Source organism: Pseudophryne corroboree, chromosome 8 (assembly GCF_028390025.1).
Source record: "Pseudophryne corroboree isolate aPseCor3 chromosome 8, aPseCor3.hap2, whole genome shotgun sequence".
Taxonomy (NCBI): Eukaryota; Metazoa; Chordata; class Amphibia; order Anura; family Myobatrachidae; genus Pseudophryne; species Pseudophryne corroboree.
This window is the reverse complement of record NC_086451.1, coordinates 17,879,770-17,901,837: the sequence shown is the minus strand read 5'-3', so window position 1 is coordinate 17,901,837 and position 22,068 is coordinate 17,879,770. Positions and strand designations below refer to the sequence as shown.

The 22,068-nt window shown below is 44.7% G+C and overlaps 2 protein-coding genes across 11 annotated transcripts in view; one reads left to right on the top strand and one right to left on the bottom strand.

Moving 5' to 3' along the window:
- TTLL11 (tubulin tyrosine ligase like 11) overlaps positions 1-22,068 on the top strand; it is a 604,411-nt gene that overhangs the window by 516,632 nt on the left and 65,711 nt on the right. The window contains exon 11 of one of the 2 annotated variants that reach the window (XR_010182917.1): positions 8,223-8,525. The exons of the other annotated variant lie outside the window; for it this stretch is intronic. The gene's annotated coding sequence lies outside the window, so the exon portion shown is untranslated. Of the gene's footprint in view, positions 1-8,222; positions 8,526-22,068 lie in introns of those variants that run through there. 2 annotated transcript variants of the gene reach the window in all.
- Positions 13,194-22,068, bottom strand: part of DAB2IP (DAB2 interacting protein) — a 1,128,147-nt gene continuing 1,119,272 nt past the window's right edge. For 8 of the 9 annotated variants that reach the window (XM_063935968.1, XM_063935966.1, XM_063935969.1 and 5 more), the window contains one exon: positions 20,033-21,007. In XM_063935968.1, coding sequence (XP_063792038.1) covers positions 20,840-21,007 — 168 coding nt within the window. In that variant the 3' untranslated portion in view covers positions 20,033-20,839. Of the gene's footprint in view, positions 14,088-20,032; positions 21,008-22,068 lie in introns of those variants that run through there. The other variant, XM_063935967.1, reaches the window with a different exon arrangement.

The window sequence follows — 22,068 nt, the reverse complement described above, 5'->3', positions numbered from 1 at the left end:
TCTTATTACAGCCGATGTTCCGGTGTGAAATTATACGCGGAGAATGAGCTGATTTGGCCTCACGAGTCTGACAATGCAGAGTGGATGAATGTAGCACATTTATTGAGTGTTGAGAACCGTCCGGCAGTATTTGGGGACGTAAACGCTGTGTGCACGACCGAGTCAGCCCTTGTTTACTGTGCCACCATTCCAGACTGGCGCTTGTGAGTTTCCAGCGTAATAAACACCCTAGTAAGATTATGTGACGGACCCAGAGAGGAAATATCGTAGAAAAGATCTGTCAGAAATAAAAGAATGAATTTAAGTACAATGTTATCTTTACGGGGGGTTTACAACAGCTGAATAGTCGCCAACCCCCAGCTTGCATCAACAGCACAAAGTATATCAGGAGATGAGGGATGTGTCAGTGAGGACAGGGCTACATGTGACAGGGGCAGTGACATGATGTGAGGATGGGAATGGAGGCAGCAGGAAGCCACAGACTGAGAGTTATATAGTGGGAGGAGCAGGGTCCCCCAGCAGCACAGAGTATATCAGGAGATGAGTGATGTGTCAGTGAGGACAGAGCTGCATGTGACAGGGGCAGTGACCTGATGTGAGGAGGGGAATGGAGGCAGCAGGAAGTCACAGACTGAGAGTTATATAGTGGGAGGAGCAGGGTCCCCAGCAGTACAGAGTGTATCAGGAGATGAGTGATGCGTCAGTGAGGACAGGGCTGCATGTGACAGGGGCAGTGACATGATGTGAGGAGGGGAATGGAGGCAGCAGGAAGCCACAGACTGAGAGTTATATAGTGTGAGGAGCAGGGTCCCCAGCAGCACAGAGTATATCAGGAGGTGAGTGATGTGTCAGTGAGGACAGGGCTACATGTGACAGGGGCAATGATATGATGTGAGGAGGGGAATGGAGGCAGCAGGAAGCCACAGACTGAGAGTTATATAGTGGGAGGAGCAGGGTCCCCCCAGCAGCACCGAGTATATCAGGAGATGAGTGATGTGTCAGTGAGGACAGGGCTGCATGTGACAGGGGCAGTTACATGATGTGAGGAGGGGAATGGAGGCAGCAGGAAGCCACAGACTTAGAGTTATATAGTGGGAGGAGCAGGATCCCCAGCAGCACAGAGTATATCAGGAGATGAGTGATGTGTCAGTGAGGACAGGGCTGCATGTGACAGGGGCAGTGACATGATGTGAGGAGGGGATTGGAGGCAGCAGGAAGCCACAGACGATTATATAGTGGGAGGAGCAGGGTCCCCAGCAGCACAGAGTATATCAGGAGATGAGTGATGTGTCAGCGAGGACAGAGCTGCATGTGACAGGATGTGATGAGGGGAATGGAGGCAGCATGAAGCCACAGACTGAGAGTTATATAGTGGGAGGAGCAGGGTCCCCAGCAGCACAAAGTATAGAATTGATGTTATTATGTATGCAGGGACGTTTTGTGAAAGGTGAGGTCCTGTGTGAAATCTCCACGCCAGCTCCCCCCTTTCACAGCAGCGCATGCAAAGATTATGTTCTGTCACTTTTGTGAGTCTCTACGGCGCATATCTCTGGGAAAATGGCCTGGTGCCCTTTCCTATTGATTTCTGCAGCGTTGGCAGAAATGCAAATATAGTCTATGGGAGCAAGGAGAGCGGTGGGGTCACATTTGACTGTGTGCACCACACGCCCCACATCCATTATAGATACGCCCCTATATGTATATAATTATCTTATTTAAATCTCTCTGTTTTGCAGTTTGAAATAAAGTTACAAGCATGAATCAGTAGCATAATAGTGTCACCGTGGGGCCTGATTCAGCGTTTCTATGTACAGCTGATGGTTTACGTACAAATCCGAATGTTGGGGATCTGGGCATGTGCAGAGCGGGCGCTGTGATATTACTCGCAGTCTGCGTTGTCGGGCGGACGGTATGAGTAAGTGATGGTCAACATGGTCTACAGAGATCAACCATTCAAATTGTATAAAGAGCAGAGAAAGCCAGGTCAGATAATGGTTCCATCTAATGACTTTCTGTTACATATCCGCACCAGTATTTTTTTATATTCGTTTTAATTAATCCATATTGTGCATTGCATGGAGATTAGCCGCGAGGTTTACCCTGTGACTACTTGCTGGCAAAAATCCCTGCGGTGTGTGGAAAGGCTATTCCATTAAAGAGCCCTCTTCCCGCGCTGAAAAGTCGTGATTCACACGCCAAAACCCACTGATTCCGCATAAACTGCAGAATCCATGTTCTTTTTCCTTCCCATGCCCAATCCCAGTTTTGTGGTTATTACGTGGACTTTACTTTGCAGCTCCACGAGCTGCGAGGTTCAGTCCGACTGTGGGGACTTATGCGCGGGGTAGTCCCCGCTAATTGAATAGCCCCGGCACTGGCAATTAGCCGCAAGCTAATTGAATACCTCCAGAAGGTTTTCAAATGTTACCCATTATATATGTGTGTGGGTATACAGGGGCGCAAATTCATCACAGTTGCTCGGAGGCAGGTTGGAGTTTGGAGTCTGTTTTTACTGTCTTGCAGCTTTCTGCAGATCCCTTTTTCCCAAAGGGCCGGGCTCAGTATATAGAAGAAATGGGAGGTCCGCAAATAGTGAGGATGGCTTTAAAATGGAAATCCTTTACTCAGAAGCATAAAACCGCTCACACAGGACAATGGATAATAGACTTACCTGCTAACAGCCCAGAGTTTCTTGGGGGTAGTCCCAATTTTGGTAATGGAGAAGGGTGTGGTCTGTCTGTGTAGAAGCATTTATCAGAACTGAGACTCCAAGCGCCACTCCAGGACCCTCCTGAATTATACAATACGCAGCTTTACTTCTGCATCAACAAAACAATCGTGTTCCAAGTAATTAAACTAAATTATTGTCCATTAAATCCACATGTTAGCGCTGCATTCCGTGCTGGCAGAATTTACTCCCCATCCCTACATTGCGTGTTTGTCCTCGTGGACCACAATAAAATGCCCACTTACTTCCAATTAGTTTTTATTCCTACAACAAAATAATTATGACTACACATTATCTAGCGCAGTCTCCCTATGAGTGAAATGAGACGTCAATGGTTTAGTGTAAATATATACAGCTAAATGTAATAGCCTCCGAGTTCCCGAAGTGCAGGATTTTTGTGCGAGTCTCCCCGATCTTTTTGGGGGTAACTCGTGATTGGACACACTGGTTGCTGTATGTAGTGTGGTCACTAGAGGGCGATGTGGGAGAATCAGATTGGGTAATGCATAATTTATATATTTTATTTAGTAAGTTACTTATTTAGCGCACAGATTCCGCAGCGCTTTACAGATATTTCATTCACATAAATCCTTGCCCCAGTGGAGTTTTTTTTTTTTTTTTTTTTAGTGCCTGTGAGGTGGCAGCACTCCTTATAGTGCCTGTGAGGTGGCCCATGAGGGTATATAGCCTACGTGGCAGATGCAGCGGGCCCTACATTAATGTTTACAGAGAGTCTATAAAACACGAGAGATCCCCTAATACAGTGGTTTCCAAACTTTTTTGAATATCAGAATTTTTTTCACAGCACCCCTAGGCCATTTCTTTTTGAGAAATTTAGAAAGAAATATTACATTAAGTAGATGGCGTTTATAGGTCATCCTTAGGGTCAGTTGTGTGGTGAGGGACAGGATTTGCTTCTGCTTGGCCACATATTTTATGACTGGCAGCCACCAGCACTGGTTTTGCCTATTATATTGACCATGAATAATTTGAATTGGTCCTGGACCACCAACCCAGGTCACCCCTGCAAGTGTCCCGAGCCACCCCAGGGAGCCACGGCACACAGTTTGGGAACCACTGCCTTAATAACTGTGGGATCATATGGTCAGCACCATGGACAGCACTATAGGTGAACGCTGACTCGTCCTACAGTATCTTGCACTTGGCACCCAGATCACACAGTGACAGGATGAGGAACACCCTATAATTGCTGCGACTCTCCTGTTACTGTGGGAAGATCAGAGATGATCATCTCAGGGTACAATGTTTGCAAACTGTTGTGTTAGCGACAGACATACAACCCCCTATCATAGGGGGTCATTCAGAGTTGTTCGCTCTGTAATTTTCTTCGCATCGCAGCGATTTTCCGCTAATTGCGCATGCGCAATGTTCGCACTGCGACTGCGCCAAGTAAATTTGCTATGCAGTTAGGTCTTTTACTCACGGCATTACGAGGTTTTTTCTTCGTTCTGGTGATCGTAATGTGATTGACAGGAAGTGGGTGTTTCTGGGCGGAAACTGGCCGTTTTATGGGTGTGTGTGAAAAAACGCTACCGTTTCTGGGAAAAACGCGGGAGTGGCTGGAGAAACGGGGGAGTGTCTGGGTGAACGCTGGGTGTGTTTGTGACGTCAAACCAGGAACGACAAGCACTGAACTGATCGCACTGGAAGAGTAAGGGGGTTATTCCGAGTTGTTCGCTCGGTAAAAATCTTCGCATCGCAGCGATTTTCCGCTTAATGCGCATGCGCAATGTCCGCACTGCGACTGCGCCAAGTAAATTTGCTATGCACTTAGGAATTTTACTCACGGCATTTTCATCGTTCTGGCGATCGTAATGTGATTGACAGGAAATGGGTGTTACTGGGCGGAAACAGGCCGTTTTATGGGCGTGTGGGAAAAAACGCTACCGTTTCCGGAAAAAACGCAGGAGTGGCTGGAGAAACGGGGGAGTGTCTGGGCGAACGCTGGGTGTGTTTGTGACGTCAAACCAGGAACGACAAGCACTGAACTGATCGCACTGGAAGAGTAAGGGGGTTATTCCGAGTTGTTCGCTCGGTAAAAATCTTCGCATCGCAGCGATTTTCCGCTTAATGCGCATGCGCAATGTCCGCACTGCGACTGCGCCAAGTAAATTTGCTATGCACTTAGGAATTTTACTCACGGCATTTTCATCGTTCTGGCGATCGTAATGTGATTGACAGGAAATGGGTGTTACTGGGCGGAAACAGGCCGTTTTATGGGCGTGTGGGAAAAAACGCTACCGTTTCCGGAAAAAACGCAGGAGTGGCTGGAGAAACGGGGGAGTGTCTGGGCGAACGCTGGGTGTGTTTGTGACGTCAAACCAGGAACGACAAGCAGTGAAATGATCGCAGATGCCGAGTAAGTCTGAAGCTACTCAGAAACTGCTACGAGGTGTGTAATCGCAATATTGCGAATACATCGTTCGCAATTTTAAGATGCTAAGATTCACTCCCAGTAGGCGGCGGCTTAGCATGAGCAAATCTGCTAAAATTCACTTGCGAGCGAACAACTCGGAATGACCCCCTAAGTCTGGAGCTACTCAGAAACTGCTAAGAACTGTCTATTCGCAATTCTGCTAATCTTTCGTTCGCGATTTTACTATGCTAAGATTCACTCCCAGTAGGCGGCGGCTTAGCGTGTGCAAAGCTGCTAAAAGCAGCTAGCGAGCGAACAACTCGGAATGAGGGCCATAGTACGAGGCGTCGTGTAACAGAGCTGCTCCTGAGACTCGCAGCTTGCTGGTGTCACTGACGCTGGTTATATTCATACAGTGACAGTCACCCCGGGGATCGCGGCTCTGCATTTTGCAGCTGATATTTGTAGGATCATTTGGTATCATTGATTTCATATGGGGTTCACATAGTTCTGTCCATGACTCAAAGTGGGAAACGCTCCATAGTGGCTGCTGTGCATCATGCAGCCGGTGTTACTGTATCAGTAGGCGCTATGTAGCAGCAGCTGATGGATACACAGACCCTTCCTAATAATGCAGGGTGCCGTTCTTACGTTGGGATTCAGGTGCAGGTTGCGTATCCCATATCCAAATATTCCGAAATATGGAATTTTTTGAGATAGTGGAACCTTTTGTTTTCTGATGGCTCAATGTACACAAAGTCATTACACATATTGTATTACATGACCTTCAGGCTGTGTGTATAAGGTGTATATGAAACATAAATGTATTCTGTGCTTAGACTTAGGTCCCATCGTCATAAGATCTCATTATGGTATGCAATTATTCCAAAATACGGAAAAATCCCATATCCAAAATACTTCTGGTCCCAATCGTTTTATATATGTGAGGCTCCACCTGGACGGAGAGCGTCCTTAGCGTCACGTAACACTGATAGTGGCTGTTACTTGTTCCCATTAAATCACCCACCCTTAGGATCGCCGCTGTATATCTGCAGCCGGTCTCTGTAGGTGCGTTTAGTATCTGCGTACCCCTGTGAGGATCATACGCTCAAACGAGCTAGTATCCAATACTGCATATTAATAGTTATAAGACCCCCTACCATTAATGTGGATTATAGTATTGCAGACCGTACAATCTGCTGTATACAAGATACTTCTCTGGCTCAGGGGTCCTGCACCTAGTGGTATAATCGTATTCTAACGACGCCCAGGTAACTGCCACCCCACATAAGTCAGATGGCATCATTCTGGTTCTGCCATAGTGCTGCCCATACTACAGTTACAGACCCCTGTGTAATGCCTGGGCTACAGCAATAATGCTCCTTATCCCCTAATGAAATGCAGAGTAATAGAAGGTGGTATCATGTACCGGATGCACCAAACACCAACGTGCGTTTTGCTAATGTTTTATTACAGGAAAGAAAGGACGATCCCTGATGACATATAAAAATAATTCTCTTTTAAAGGCCGTGCACTACAGAGCCGTCTTGTCCTTCTCTTATGAGTAGTGGTCCATGAAAAGTAGAAATCCCTAAAAGTGACCTTGGAAGGACTGAAACCCCCACAGATCAGGTTTTCCCTATAGCTCTGGTACGCAGCCTTTTATATGTATCTGAATTAATGCATCTACTGAACACAGTATTAAACCGTTATATACTTTCCCATCTACTAAATATATACTGGAGTATTGGAAGGTCCTGGCATTGGGCACGTTATCAGGACTGATGCCTATTTTCTTGTACAATGTGGCTTTGCCAGATTTCATTTATTGCTTGGACAACATATTAGTCATAATCATGATCTGCAGACAGGGCTTACGTTACAGGTGCTAGGCAGATTGACGCGTTTCGCAGCAGTGGGCTCACAATCACGCGTTTCACCACAAATCACATTCTCAAAAGCCCCCTTGACTGCCCACCTTCCCGGAGAACTGGAGACTTGTCTGTTCTCCTGGGAGTCTCTGAGAAGAGACCGAAGTTTAGGGGTTTGACGGACATTCTGAGAGAGTAAGTAATGGGGTCCTTTACCAAACTAAGACTACATTACAATGTTCTATCTTTTAACATCCGAACAATAAAAGACCAGGAGACGTGGATAAAATAGCTAAATAAATTTTATTATCCGTAATTTCAAATATACATGAACCTCACAGCCACGTTATTCTCAGGAGACAAACACTTGCCTCTGTACATTGTTGCAGCCATCTATAATGAGGCTGAACTGTTTCTGCATTAATCATATATATAAAATATGTTCTTCTAAAGCCTAGAAAACAGATGCACATCGTCATGTAATGAGCCTGCCTCCCATATGACATAGAGGACGCCTTGTGTATCACGCAGTGCTGTAACATAAGAGCAATCCCGCCGGAGACTCAGATCGCTAAGAGCTCGGAAATTTGTGTTTTTCAATTTTGATAATTGAAAACTCCCCAAAATTCCTTGAAATGCCCCAAACACAAACCCGGCAATTTCCAACTGATCATGATCTGATCTTCCCTTTATCGCCCCTTGTGGGCGATGTACCCTGATTTATCAGCTTGTTCTACCAGCTGACGTCCAATCATCTGTCAGTGTCACAAATGCGGATGGCAAATTAGATTTACACCTAAACTACACTTAATGTTATTGTTGTAAACGTGTCTGTAAGTGTGGGTATTGCCATGGTGTCAGAAGTGGGGGTTTGGTTTCTGGACATTTGGCTCAACGGAATTTATTATGGTAACTCGATGATCGAAACCTCAAACTGTAGAATAGAACCTGTACCTTGCGACCCTTTAGCTGCTATTTCCGAGACCATAATAAAACTGTGGTTATAGCGCCTCTTCCCTATACACCAGTTTTTATATTTTCAGAAATAACCTCATAGGGTCCGAAACCTACTCCCCTGTACGTCACCGAACGTCCATCTATCAGTCCTTAATGGCGTGATGGTGGAAACCACTTATATTGATGGCCCCACAAAGTACAACCTCGCCCCTAAACGGTGTGATACCCAGAACATTCTGGTAATCTTTATTACATCAACATAATAACATTTGTACATCTATATTTACAGGAATTACAAAAGTACTCAGCAGTTTCCGGATGTGAGCGAGCAGGGTCCACGCAGGAATACACTATGTACAATGCGACATAGTACAGCAGATTAAACGCCGGGATGTGGCATTATTGTATTTTTGATTCTTACAAAAGGAAAGTTCCATTTGTCTGAAGGCCGAGACTCGACCATTTACAGACATCTACATGATTGTGTTCTCTTTAATCCTCCTGCAGATTGGGAAGTGTAAAGACACTCCCGTGCTGCGGCAGATACTGCAGCGTTACTGGCTGTGCCATGTACAATAAATATATAAGTAACCCTTGTAGTCCTATATAGACATAACAATATAGAGGAGTATTCTATATAATAGTTGTTTGGCTCAAGGAACAAATCACATATATTGCTACTATAAAATATTGATAAATCATCATATTTCCTGTGTGTGGTGACGGCTGGTTACCCGCTGGCGCTGTGTGAAACGTCAGTGATGCCGCATGTTAAATAGGGCTGGCATTCCACGGTTGGCGGCCACGCTTTCTTGTCGCGGAGATCAGTGGTGGAAACTTCATAGACCCCCAATACATTTTCTTGCGGTGACCGCAACTAAATGGAGCTGGCATGGTCTAAAAGACAACGCCACAGCGCCAACATACGCAGCTGAAAGCAATGGAAACTGCTGGATAATTCCTGATCTGATGGTTTTAATGCATTTTGGTGCCAGCGGGTAAGAGGTCTTCACAGACGTAAGCTGCCGCCTCTGGGTACAGTGGCATCTAGAAACTAATACATAGTCATGCAGGTATATTTGGGGAATGGGGGAGCCCTAGGAAGTGTTCGGGCAGAATAATCAGGGCAGTAAATGAAGAAATGATAGTTGTATTCATCTGTGGTATTTCCCATAATGCTTAGCTCATGCCAGTCTGTGATCCAGCTTGTATATAAAGGTTCCGGGTATAACTGTCGATACAAGCGCCGGCACACAGATTATGTCAGGAAACGCCAGCGCGTGGCGTTCTAATCACAGATATTTTATATTCCTACTAAATACTATGACGTTGTCAGAGGCGGGTAAGTACCACGATTATATGGCACAGTATCTCCTCAAATAATGTACGAGCCACCCCAGGTGTATGTTACCAAACAGGACATACAATCATTTCTCTATAGAAAACATTTCATAACTATCATGAAAATAGAAGATTTAATGCATTGTATAGAATTACAGTTTTGTCTGTTCTTAGCAAACAAGAAATCTATATTCTGTCATCTATATAAATCGCTAGGATGCAGCATTCCCTGTAGAACCTTCTCGGAGATCTGACATGACGGATTATACTTATTAATATTCGGTAAGTAACAGTGTTCCTAGCAGCGATAGTTTTATCTATGTGGTAAGGTGACAGAACCGGACTGTAGAACGTTCTATTGTATTGAATCATCTTCTATATCTGGGTCTGATGATTCCGTCCCTTCGTGCTGAAGGATCAGAAGCGTTTCGTCCTATGTTCCGATCTAATATAAACATCGATACCACTGGGTAATGGCTACAGACTTCTAGATGGTTTTAGATTTATAGATAACAAGTGAGAGAGGCTTAGAGGCCAGTCTCCGTCGGCTCATTGTCAACGTTTCCTACAGAGAGATTAAACCCCACTGAAACGTTGCTGCATAATAGCAAAAAGTGCTGCGATATCTAATACATTCACCATTAGAACAAATTGATGTTTCATTACAATCACATTTACAGCTCATATGTGTCGCCATAAATTATCGGAAGCTTTGTCTGTGCGCGGAACAAATTGTGCTCCCAACGAACATTCTGCATTTGTTTGTCCTTTTTTTTTATTAATAATGATAAATACAGTAATTACTAAACGCGTTTCATCAACCAGTCAGTACAGAGAGAGAAACGTTGTTATCAAGCTCTTAGCGCAACAAAGCAGCGACCATAATAGACCACTATTTTAATTACTATAACTACATAGAAAAATATTTTCATGATCTATGAATATTAGAATTGCATTAAGTCATAAAAAACAAAACGCGTCGTTCTTTGGCCACTTGCACTTCCCGTAACCAGATCACCTGTACGCCGTCAGGCTACCGACACACAACTCTATGCCTTGGTGCAATTATATGAAATAGAATTAATGCAGAAACATTAGTATTTAATGATCAGCTCAAATCCAGCTGCTGTGGAACTATATATCCCAGCATGCCCTAACAGTGAAACTGTGGCAGGGCATGCTGGGATGTGTAGTTCCATAGCAGCTGGACTTCTGGTCTAAATGCAATCTTTTTCCATTAGAAATTGCTAATAATCACACTTTGGAGAATGCGTCTAGCTGACGGGATCTGTGAGCGTCATACTGTCCCAGTAATATTATTATATCTCTTCCCAGGCGGGCAGAATGACTTGTGAATGAGCCCCCCTGGTCCCACATTGACATTCAAAGCTACTGATTTACACTAAAGTCCCCTCTGTTTTATTTGCTACATACAGATGGAGCCATGATCGTCTAGGCTTCTCTGCTGCACTTAGGTTTATTAGCATAAACCTTCCATCTATTGTTCTCAGCAGCAATACAATACAGAGAGAACAATACAGCAGGGGATTAAGTCCGTCTGCCCTGGCTCAATTAATTCTAATAAAGGAATAGATGAGCATGGCTCCATCTGTACACACAAATCTGCAGCGTATTACTGCTGGCGCCGACGGCAAAAGTCTTTCTATTTTGGTCAGATTTACACTAGAGACCCGTAAAATCGATGAGACAAAGGATTGGACGGCTAAAACCAACACATTATATATAGGTCGTGCCCTTATATTAAGGCTGAATCGAACAAATATATATATATATATATATATATATATATATATATATATATATATATATATATATATACATACTGATGCAGAAAATTGCATCTTTCCCGCCCGCATGCGCCCACGCTCTGCGCGAACATTTACTGGCGATGCGTTGTACAGTTGTCCTTGGGTTCTATCTTGGATCTATAACTCAAGCGATGATTTTACTTATTTATTATTATTTTATAAATCGCCCAAACCTGGTGTCGCCGAAAACACAACAGCCCATTCCGCCTACAAATCATGATGCCACTGCCACGAATACCACTTCAAAGGCAGTTACCGGAAAACTTTATGGAAGGAAACGACCATTTTCTACACACGCAGCTTAATATGAGATAAATAAATGGCCAGACATGCCAGCTGTACCAGACTTCTCTTCATTTTATTTGTAATCATTATTATTTTACTGCGGCAATGAGGAGTGTTGCACAGGGGACAGTGCAGATTCGGGGGGGGGGATATACGACTATCTGTATAACCACATGTACAGCATTACGTCTTACAACGAGTTGCATCAACATTGAAGCTTCAGTTCCTCCATTCTGTGATCTTAAACGGGGAAGGGGAGGATTGTGTGCGTGTGTGTGTGTGTGTGTGTATATATATATATATATATATATATATATATATATATATATATATATATATATATATACCAGGGAAGTCCCGCACTCTCACCCAACCCAGGTAGCTGCTGGGGTGCCAATCAAAGCCTGGCCCAGTATAGGGTCAGACTCATAGTACAATACAGAGTACATCCACCGGGGTGGAAGACAGATAGCACTCTCCAGTCTTGCTTAATAAATGCCAAATTTTTTTTTTTTATATTAATGGTTCCTCATATGTCCATAACAAACAAAAATTGAAGGGCTCACCAACGTTTCGGTCCCTTGCTAGGACCTTTTTCAAGGTAGTTGCAAATCAGAAAATAATCCAGCGTAGTTACAGCGTCATCAGAGTAATGAACATGGTTCCATGTTCATTACTCTGATGACGCTGTAACTACGCTGGATTATTTTCTGATTTGCAACTACCTTGAAAAAGGTCCTAGCAAGGGACCGAAACGTTGGTGAGCCCTTCAATTTTTGTTTGTTATGGACATATGAGGAACCATTAATATTAAAAAATTTTTTTGGGCATTTATTAAACAAGACTGGAGAGTGCTATCTGTCTTCCACCCCGGTGGATGTACTCTGTATATTATATATATATATATATAATGTGCACAAATGAGGATGCACTCACCAGACTTCTCCAAAGTGGAAACGATAAACTTTAATCCAGACAGCACATACTCACAAAACAGAAGGTCAACGTTTCGGCTCACAGCAGAGCCTTTCTCAAGACCAAATTACAGGTTGCCATCTCCCAGAGAGATGGCAACCTGGTAATTTGGTCTTGAGAAAGGCTCTGCTGTGAGCCGAAACGTTGACCTTCTGTTTTGTATGTGCTGTCTGGATTAAAGTTTATCGTTTCCACTTCGGAGAAGTCTGGTGAGTGCATCCTCATTTGTGCACATGTATTGTGGAACTTTGTCTGGATTGGACCTGTTACTGGATTCTGCACCCCAGCAATTGTGATTAATAACGACATGTGAGTGCGGCTTTTCTACAATGGATATATATATATATATATATATATATAATTGATGTCTGCCAATTACATTGTACAATAACTATTTGGTGTATATGGAGGGGCTCTGCACTGCCACCTGGTGGTCACACCTATTAGTAATCATTTTACTTTTTAAATATATATATATTTTTCCCCCCTGTGTATTCCAGGCACTAGTGAAGACCCAGCTGGTAGTAATTTGTAGCCCTTGCAAAGCTCGTCTTACGGTTTCCTCTCCTTTATTTCGGGTTGGGTTGGTTCTTGTGTCTGATGTTTAGAGGTAGTGCACTTTCTGTACGGAACACCTATGTGAATGAATGAATCTGACGCTTGTTACATTTCCCGGACACTGGAACTATCTGGACGCCATATTTGAAAGATTTGTCAAATTTCCGCGCAGTTACTAACAACTGGAAAGATTCCCTGAGCTTAGAACCCTATAGCCAGTGCCAGAACTATCCATGTCACATCATAGAACATAAGAGAGGCTGTCAGATGACTTCTTGGTATAAGATTCTGTTTATTAAAAAAAAAACATAAAATAATTAAAAATAAAACAGTTCTGATTCTTGGAAAGATAAATAATTATTCTTCGAGCCTTTCCAAGCTTTAAATAGGAGACCCGGCAGCCTCTGTTCATCGTATTGCCATTCACGATTTATATATTACGCACTTCTTATGGAAATGAATGACCAGTTGTGGATTTACGGTTACGTTTCTAAGCTGAACCACAAATTCATCACAATATAAATATGTTTTTTGTTTTTCCACTTCTTATAAACCCCCCCAACTATCAATATTTCCATTCTTCTGCATTGTCTTCTACCTACAGCAATGTTACATTCTCATCCGCAGGCGGACAGTGAGGCGAGGCACAACCTAGGTTGCGTGTCCCTTATTTGTAAGAGCCAATAGCATTATCTGTAAGAAAGAGTTCGTGGAGTTTTTACTCCCTGAAAGCAGCAGCAAAGTTTTTTTTTTTTTAAACTTTTTTTTTTTTTTGCTTTTGTACGTCCTGGGCCCCCAGATCTCCCTGATTCGGCTCCTGGAAGGTGGGATACCCACTGACGCAAGTCTTGGAATTGCACTGACTTTATATGTAGTCCGATACTTAGTATAAATGAAGACGCTACATACAACGTCCGGAGAGTCACAAAAGGTAGCGGTCCCACTGGTTTGTGCAGGCTGGTCTACACAGGGGACGGATACAGATCGCCCGGCCTGGGGCGGGCAAGCTTCCTGAAATTGGTGGAGTCCGCAGGCGTAATGTGTCACTCCTGTTCTGCCTTGAGATCATTTTACATTCTCCGTGGCCTTTAATTTTCTGTGCGTTTCCCCCAATATTAAGTGGACAGTATTCCAGAAAAAGGGATGATTTTTTTTTCTAAGGCAGACTGTGAAAGAAAAGAAATAGGATTTACCGATCTATCATCTTCTCCTGTGTCTTTTTATTTTACACTAAACAAAGATTGTTTTCATGAAGTTTCGCGGCTGTAATGTGACTTAGTAAACGGCTGCGAGATGGGGCAGAGTCACTACATCACTAGTTAATGGAGTCATTTTACACTAGAACAGGAAACATAGACGTGCATCAGTTCCCTAGTGATGAATCGGTGATTGAGTTGTCGATTGTGTCTGAATGTCGTCCGACATGCTCTATGATCATTGCCTGTCGGTGACATGTAATGAGTAGTAATGACTGGTGCGGTGGCCAGGTAACGGGCAGCTACTTGATCAGTACTCTGGTATTAAAAAGAAACAACGGAGAGGGGTTTATCCTATATAAGTAGAATAGTGAAGAACTGGAGCAAGAGATGGCACTCCCAGCACTATTAAATGCACAATAGATTTAAATTAGATTCTGACGTTTCAGGACCTATTTTGTCCTTTCCTCAGGGATCCCTGAGGAAAGGAAGTAATGGATGCCCTGAAACATTGGAATGTAATTTAAAAGCTACAGTGCATTTAATAGTGCCGTCTTCTCTGTAACCAGTGTAGGTGAACCACCTCTGCTCTACAGAATAATAAAAACACTGTTGAGCGACACAATCTCCCAAAAGCCCAAGCAAATTACTGAATCTAAACAAATCCACTTTTACCAAAGCAATAAAAAAAAATTTGCACCAAAACTATAGACAAAAAATGAGTTATCGCAGCTGCTTTCTAAGCGATAACACAACTCTTTGTATTGTGCGCGGCCTATAAGGTGACCTAATAGTGATCTTGTTACTGCCATGTTAACACTAGTCGCTAATGAAAGAACATCTTTTGTGAACACAAAATTTTGTTTCGAGACAACTTTTAACTTGTAGAAAATATTTTGGGTAAATATTGAAGCTGTGTAAATTTAGCTCAGCCTGCTCTAGTTTATAACTATCCACTATTGATGGAAGAGAGGGTGATGACTATACCCCCCCCCCCCCCCCTCCCGGAGGCTCCCACGTATCATAGTAGCAATTCCAAATTACTGGGAAAGGGGACATATAGCAAACACAGGACCTGATTCAGAGCCATTCACAATGCAGGGCACATATTATCTGACTGTGTATGCAGCATGGTCACAGCGCCAAGGTACCTTAGCGATGCCGCTTGCACTGATGATTTCTTTGCAAGGTGCGAGACAGGGAGTGTTTGGGAGAGGTAACGGGGAGCGGCAGCAGAAATGCAGGCGTACCGCAACCATTATATCAGGGCATGTCTCAGCCTACAACTGTGATCCCGAAGATAAAATGGCGTCGGCATCCCAGTTCTCACGCAACCATATGATTATGGAAGGTGCTGCGAGCACCGCTGCATGTACGCAGTTGTTGGGTATTGCGAGGCCGCCGGTGAGCGTCTCAGTACATTTCCAAGTGACTGTGCCATTATCATATGTTTGTACATAGGCTGCGTAAGAAAAACCAAATGTGAATGCTCTACTGACCACGTTGGAACCAGGCCCAAAGTGCAGATATTTGCTTTTGGAAATGTTTGAATTTAGGCTCTGGAAGAGGCGCTAGTGACCGCTATACCTGTTGTGTAGTAATCAATTCCTAGTAGTTGTGTAATATCGGGCAAAAGTATGTGCAAACCCATGTAATCTCTGTAGTCACACATTAACAATAGAAGGGGTCATATTAAAGAGCTCATTAACTTTCAAAGGGCACTGCCATGGGGTGCCACCTTTCCGACATGGTCCCTGCCATGGGGTGCCACCTTTCCAACAAGGTCTCTGCCATGGGGTGCCACCTTTCCAACAAGGTCTCTGCCATCTTTCTAACAAGGTCTCTGCCATGGGGTGCCACCTTTCCAACAAGGTCTCTGCCATCTTTCTAACAAGGTCTCTGCCATGGGGTGCCACCTTTCCAAAAAAAGGTCCCTGCCACGGGGTGCCACCTCTCCAACAAGGTCACTGCCATGGGGTGCCACCTTTCCATAAAGTGTTGACTGCCACCTTTCCAACAAGGTCCCTGCCATGGGGTGCCACCTCTCCAACAAGGTCATTGCCAATGGGTGCCACCTTTCCATAAAGTGTTGACTGCCACCTTTCCAACAACCATTTACTGCCACGGGATGCCACTTTTCCAAAAAGGGTAGCTGCCATGGGATGCCACCTTTCCAACAAGCATTCGCTGCCACATGAAGCAACCTTTCCAACATGAGTGCATTGCCACGGGTTTGCCACCTTTCCAACAAGCAGTCACTGCCACAGGATGCCACCTTTCCGAAAAGAGTGCATTGCCACGGGTTTGCCACCTTTCCAACAAGCATTCACTACCACAGGATGCCACCTTTCCAACAAGAGTGCACTGCCACAGGATGCTACCTTTCCAACAAGCGGTCATTGCCACGGAATGCAATCTTTCCAACAAGTGGTCACTGCCATGGGTTGCCACCTTTCCAAGAAGACGGTTCATCAAATTTCTGCCCTACCAGAGCTGCCCCCATCACCTGTTTTTACAGGTCAGCCTGGAAGCAGTAGTACTATCTCGCATTACGATACCGCTAAGTGCTGAGCATCTAAAAATCACCTGTCCTTGGTTGCAGCAACCACTAATGCTCCGATAGCATTGTCCACACAAGACCTGGATGGTTCCTGTGCCACAGATTTCCATGCACGATGCTCAATGTCAGCTGGAAAAGTAACACACCCCTCCATTGGACTGGCAAAATGCTTACTGACAATTGTACTGTTTGGCAGAGGAGGAATAATGGTCTGGTTCTGGGTCTCATGGTTTGGCCATAGTCCCAGTGAAAGTGCTATATTAATGCTATACAGTCATTTTCTACAGAATTGCGTACTCCCAACTTTTTGGCAGCAGTTTGGGGAACTTTCAGTATGACAGCGCCCCAGACACCAGGGGAGGTCCATCAAAAAATGGTAATGAGTTTAATAGAGAGTCAACCACATTGGGCACCTTGACAGTGAGCCCGGCCTTATATCCCGGAGGGGGAGGGGGGGGGGGGGGAGGGGTTTGGGGTTGGGCATATCAACTCCACAGCAATGCCTAAGGTATTGGAATGAGATGCTCATACAGCACATATGGGTGTGATGTTCGGGTGTCCACATACTGTTGCCCATGCATTTTGTGTGTGCTAGTGTGTGCGTATAAACTATATATATATATATATATATATATATATGTGTATACACACACACACACATACTGTGTATATATATATATATATATATATGTGTATACACACACACACACATACTGTGTATATATATATATATATATATGTGTATATATATATATATATATATATATTACATTTTGTAGTTTAATCAGGAGCCATTTGATTGCAGTCAGAGAGCCACTGGCTAATTAGCTCTCCCTGCGATGAAGCTGAGGAAATGTTTTTGCATTTCTACAGTATGTCATTTTTTTTTCCTGCATTTGACAGAAATTTGTGCGCATATGTCAAAATAAGGAGCAATAATGTCAGAACAATTTGGCGATGGACGTGACAGATTTGTGCGGCAGAGCGCTTCCTCAGGCTTTTCCTAAATGTCTGTTCCCTGCAAATTGGAAGCTTTATGACCTGACCCAACATTGCTTCATTTTAAGAATATAGGAAGTGACTGTGCAGCCAGATTATCTCTGCAGCCGGTATAACTCCGCAGCCGGTGCATCTCTGCAGCCGATATCACTGTGCAGCCGGATTATCTCTGCAGCCGATATCACTGTGCAGCCGGATTATCTCTGCAGCCGATATCACTGTGCAGCCGGATTATCTCTGCAGCCGATATCACTGTGCAGCCGGTGATATCTCTGCAGTGATAGCTGCAGAGATGCACCGGCTGCACAGTGATATCGGCTGCAGAGATGCACCGGCTGCACAGTGATATCGGCTGCAGAGATGCACCGGCTGCACAGTGATATCGGCTGCAGAGATGCACCGGCTGCACAGTGATATCTCCACAGCGGAGGAATCTGAGACAGATACTAAATAAACTTTTAGACACTAGCGTTGCAGCTAGAATAGTATTTAAAAAATGCACCGAACATCCCAGTTTATTCGATTTAAACACAAAGGGGGAGATTCAAATGTTTGAAAAGTCAGTTGGGAGTCTGTTTTTTCCTATCTAATAGACAGACACCCAACCGACTTTTCAAACATTTGAATCTCCCCCGAAGTATCCACTGAGATTAGACAGCCAGTCGGCTAAAAGCACCTGTGCAACAAACTCGCCGTTATAATGTGCAGTCAGTGAGACTGTCATACGCGGAACAAAAAGACATTATATAGAAATATATTGGGGTCCTAGCTCAAATCTCGGATGGGCAGAGAACGCAAACGACGCAGGACATCTCTATACACACAACATGCTGCATCTAACCCGTGCCGCCATATACTGCGTCACATAAAGCTAATCTCTCTCCTCCTCTGTATCAGTAAATGTATTAAGCACAGAGGATCTGAGGAATACCTCTGTAGCATGTTACAGCTAACGCTGCTGAGCGAAGAAAGGAAATGACAGTATACAGTGGCGTAGTATATACAGGGAATACGTTGCGCGCTCTGTGAGTGGGCTGGTTTGTATACTGAATTGCCTACATAATCCGGTACCAAGGGGACAAATAATTTAGGCTAAATATATATATATATATATATATATATATATATATATATATATATTCAGCAATACAGGCTGGACCAGTAACATCTCATATCACAGAACATGGATAGAGAACCATAGACCACCCATGCCACCCTTCATGAATACTATTCAGACTGTAACCTACCTGCGCCTCTCTCCTTCTATATGCATCAGGTACACCTGTCGCCCATTCATAAATCTCCGCAGCCACATAATGGGTTGAACAATTCAACGAACTAGGGTCTTATGAGCTGATCTGATAGGCTGCGTTCCCACGGATGCGGGGTTCCCCCATAGAATGGCCCCCCCTTATATGTATGCACCTAGTTCTCTTGCAGCGATTATCTTATACTACAGTCATTTTGGAGCAGGCATTCTGTCCCCCTCCAGGCTGAGAAGTCACCCAGCTTCTACTACACGCGTGTACATGTTACGAGACCAGGGCTTCCACCCACCTATTTCTGCTAAATCCTATTGGTCTATCGCTCGTTGCATTACAGGGTGGTCTGTTCCTATCTGGTGATTGTTGCTGATCTATTATAACCAGGTGCTGTATTATAACGTCTGCCAGTTCAGCGTAAAATTGGTTTGTAAAAATAATTTCCAAGTAAAAGGTTTTGTATATTGCTTCTAACGTCCGTGCAATGGTCTAAATATAAAATATACATCTGCAGCACCTGGCACAGGCCTTAGCGTCAGGCGACTTTGGCTTACGCCTTCCTGTAATGTTTACTAAGTATAATCATGTCTCCTCCTTCTGTGCTTATCGCTGTGGCCTTTACATCATCCAGTCTGTGGAGTTTGTGTTTGCTATTGGCCGTCTCTGTATCAGACACAACTGACCCCCCCCCCCCCCCGCTCTGTGTCGCCTGGTGGTGTAAAGCGCGTTGGGGAAACACGGAGGGTAACAGACGGAAAGGTGTTCAGTGTGTCTGCCGGTGGAAATCTCTTTTATTAGACGCACAGTATGAACGCAGAACTGTTCCTCTCCATATAATCTACAATGTGAGCTGCACTCTTCACCCGCACCATGTGCCGTGCACGGAGAAATCCAGCATGTATTCTTATTTCCACAATGCCGCTAGCTGGTCTCCGGAGGCCACAACAATTCATCTAAGGGCAATTAAGACCAGCAGAGCGACACTTTACCCAATTGCTCATTTCAATCATGCGACACATCAGCCTGCACAGGGCGCGACATTCATTTATCTGCTCATAACGCTGCGGAATATACAATCTGCGGACCACGGAAGGCTCATTCTCACAAAGCAGCTTTTATTCCATAGGTCACGTTACACAGTCCATCAAGCTGAATTCACCAGTGATCACGGAAGACACGCTATGGCCGGACTCTGGGAATCCTGCCTCTCGGTGCAGTGTATTACTGACCACCCGACGTAGACGGGTCAGCAGGACGTTTACTGAGCGAGCAGCAATCTGTCTAGTGGTTAAGTGATGACTGTACAGATCCGCTCCCTGCCTATAGCGTTCCTTATATAGATAGCGCAGTGCGGAGTGATTTCCCTGCTGGGACCATAGACGGTTCATCACCGCAGCACCGTTGTCAGCAAGACGTATTTCTCAGTAACAAAGTGGTTTCGTTTTTCGCCTTACAGATCGCAGATCCTGGTGGGATTAGCGCTGACAAGTGCGGAATTCATCTGTATGTGGGTGTGACCTGTCGCCTTACTAGGGTTTGTCACTCGTCTATACACTTATAAAGCCTTACCTAAGTGACTCACTACCCTTCTGGGTAAAGTTTGGCAAAAGTTCTTGAACAAGGAGCAAATAAAAATAGTATTTAAACAGTAAACATTAAAAGAATTCACCAGCAGTAACAGGAATCATATACAAATATGTATTATTATGGCACAATTCTAGTTTTGTTTTTGTACAACATCTGCGGGTTATATTCCTCCAAAAAAAAAGTACTGGATTGGCGCTTCTAGAGATACGGTCTCCCAGAATGCATCAGTCATATGCGCTGCCTCCCGTCATGAGCGTATCGGAGCAGAACCATCCGCTGTGAGTCTGTTGGGGGGGTTTGTCTTACTCCCATTGTTAGCAATTACTGCTGTTTCTGAATTCGCCGTTCTCGGTGATCTGCAATTTAGTTGGGTTTGTGGGTGAGATCCCGTTACGCGTTTGCATGCTGTACCTCTCTTTCAGTTGCGTCAGGGCGCTCATTAATCTGGCGTTGGCGGCATCCAGCGACGCAATGCGCTTTTCCTGCAATGAGAGAGACTAAGACGGTCAGTGTGTGTCCTGTGAAAATGGGAATATCCGTTTCATGCATCCTATTAACACTAGATGGACAGGTAATAACGGAGTTATTATACATAAATGACACTGACAGGAATAGTAGGAGCTAAACTTGCGCCGTTAAAAAAGGATTACAGCCCCCCCTCCCCACAGACTAGTGTGCCAATAGGGTTCCCAGCCCCCCCCCCCCCCCCCCCCCCTCCCCACAGACTAGTACCGCAGGATTGCTTCCATGCGTGTGATGCACTGACACATAAGGCAGCTGGCTGCTGATTGGGTATTCGCTTTCATCCAATCAGCAGCCAGCTGAACTTTATGGTTCACGTCCATCTCTTCCGCTAGCCACAAATACGAGTGGGAATGGGGGAGAACTGCGATGCGCAACCAGCGGGGAATAAACCGCCATTCTCATGCGCTGTCCATCTTTTGAACAATACATATTTGTTAGAATCTGAACTAAAGGGATTTTGTACTTGCAGCGTGACATGTTCAATTTACCGGCAGTCGGAATGCAGACGCCGGAATCCCGGCGCACCAGGGCTACCCCACTCGTGGGTGTCCACAACACCCACAGAGCGGGAAAAGATCCTGTGGCGAGCGCAGCAGGCCCGCCATGGGACTCTCTGCGCTCGCCCCGCTGCCGGTATTCTGGCGGGCAGGTGCCACTATCGGGATATGGACAGCCGGTGTCCCGCCTGCCGGTAAATCATACTAAATCCCTTACAGCAAAATCCATTTGTCTCGGCATATAATGGGACACAGCGACAAAGGGGTTTACTCCTTCCTACAGAATCCCTTTGTCCCCTTTAGACTCACGGGGGGATGCAGAGACGATAGGGAGATCTCAGTGCCCGAGACATGAGAGGACGGAATAACAATGGCCTTCTACAGGCTCCAGAAATTGGTGAAATAAGCAACAAGGGCCTGGCGCTGCCCTGTGGGCCTATTCAACAGAAGCACCGCGTCTCCCCACCCAAGTGGCAAGAGCCAGGAGTCTGTCTGGAACCACAGGACCCAGCACCATGACG